The sequence below is a fragment of the Polyodon spathula genome, unplaced genomic scaffold, assembly GCF_017654505.1.
Source record: "Polyodon spathula isolate WHYD16114869_AA unplaced genomic scaffold, ASM1765450v1 scaffolds_1512, whole genome shotgun sequence".
Classification (NCBI taxonomy): domain Eukaryota; kingdom Metazoa; phylum Chordata; class Actinopteri; order Acipenseriformes; family Polyodontidae; genus Polyodon; species Polyodon spathula.
The window spans coordinates 1-1,931 of NW_024472991.1; the positions used below are offsets into that span (position 1 = coordinate 1).

The 1,931-nt window shown below is 48.3% G+C and overlaps 1 protein-coding gene across 1 annotated transcript; it reads right to left on the reverse strand.

The window, feature by feature from the left end:
* Window positions 1-5: 5 nt before the first annotated feature.
* Window positions 6-1,664, reverse strand: LOC121309827 (beta-4C adrenergic receptor-like; the record flags this gene model as incomplete). The annotated part of the gene is made up of 1 exon (XM_041242970.1): window positions 6-1,664. A coding segment is annotated over exon 1 (978 nt), but the record flags the coding sequence as incomplete, so codon positions are not given.
* Between the last annotated feature and the right edge of the window lie 267 nt (window positions 1,665-1,931).

A 1,931-nucleotide genomic window follows, 5' to 3' on the forward strand; every position in this document is an offset into this window, starting at 1 on the left:
ATCGGGTTCAAGCCGGAGTTGATGTAGCCCAGCCAGTTCAACGTCAGGAAGACGTGCTTTTCGGGGATGCCCTTGACGAAGACCTTGATGATGTTGGCCATGAAGAAGGGCAGCCAGCACAGGGTGAAGATGCCCATGATGATGCCCAGCGTCTTGAGGGCCTTGTGCTCTTTGACGGCTGCCAGCCTGGAGGGCCGACGCTTGGCATTCTTCCCGGGGGCCAGGGTGGGCCCCCAGCCATCCCCCAGGTTGTCGTGGAAACGCACCCGGTTCTTCTCGATCAGGTGCACCTGCTTGGACGCGATGACAAAGACGCGGGTGTAGACGAAGATCATGACCACTAGGGGGATGTAGAAGGAGACGACGGAGGAGGTGATGGCGTAGGGCATGTTGGTGACAAAGTCGCAGCATGTGGGGTCCTGGTAGCATATGCGGGCCTCCTTGTCCGCCTCGTCGCGCCAGTAGTGATTCATGATGGGCAGGAAGGAGATGAGCGCTGACACGGCCCAGATCACACACACGATCACCCGGGCACGTGCTTTGCTCAGCAGGACCTTGTACCTCAGGGGCGCCGTGATGGCGATGTAGCGGTCCACTGCAATCACGCACAGAGTCTCGATGCTGGCCGTCACGCACAGAACGTCCACCGACGTCCACAGCTCACAGGCCGTGGTCCCCAGCAGCCAGTGCTGGGAGACTACCAAGGAGGCCCCCAGAGGCACCACCATTATCCCCATGATGAGGTCGGCACAGGCGAGAGACGTGATGAAAATGTTGGTGATGGTCTGCAGGCGAGGGGTCTTGGCAATGGCAAGGATGACCAGCAGGTTACCGATAATGATCATCAGGACTATAAGGGTCATCATGGTGGTCAGGAGGGACTGGCGCAGCAGCTCAGAGTTGTGGGCAGTCCCGCCAGGGCTGGACGCGTTGGTGATCGCCGTTGGGGTGGCGTTTGGTGTCTGGTTCTCGCCACTGATCATCTTCTTTTTATCTTAATGAAAATATAAGATAACGTATATAAGTCCCGCTGGGGTTAGTTGCATCTTCTTGTATGTTCTTAAAACTCCCAGGGCAATCATCTTTTTATTCTTTTGATTATCATTGTTATTATTATTTTTCGTATCTGTTTTTTAAAAGCAAGTTTTTTTCTCCATGTTTTTTTCTTTTTTTTTTTTTTTTTTACTGCTTTAATAAACACCTTCGTCCGCACTCTCTACAAAATGGAGGTGTTTTTATTTAAGGATTTTTTTTTTTTTTTTTTTTTTGGTTTGTGCTTAAAGAATCTTCCAAGTGTTTCTTTTCTTTCTTTCTAATCAAATTTTTCTTTGCAAAAAAAACCCAAAAACAAAACAAAAACACAAAAATATGTTTGTTTACTTAACCCCAGGCTTGATCATCTGTCCGACTTGCCACAATTATCATTCCCACTAAAGAATACAACTATAATAACAATATCTGGCAGATGCCTTAAAAAATGATGTATTTATTTTTAAATGTCAAGCAGTCCCCCTGCAACTGTCAGATACAATAATAATAATAATAAAATCATTCTAGTTTAAATTTCTCTTTCTTCTTCTCAAATTGTTCTCTTCAGTCCTAAACGCTGGAGAGTCAGTGCGCAAGTAGCAGAGCTGATAAAGAGTCCGGCGACTTGGTCTCCCCCTCCCTTCCCTCTGTGACTCCTGTTCCAGCCCCTCTCCCTCTCCCTCCCTCCCTCCCTCCCTCTCTCTCTCTCAGACAGAGGTTCTCTACTGCAACGAGACTGTCACATTAAAGTTACAGGGACGAGGGGAGCTGGAGGGGCTGGCACACAAACCAGTTTGCTATTGGTTCACCGTCCGGGACCCTAATCAGAATCTTGTTTTTTTTCCGCTATAATGACAATGTGTGTGCTGTGCACGCGTTACAATTATGATGTTGAAGTTAGC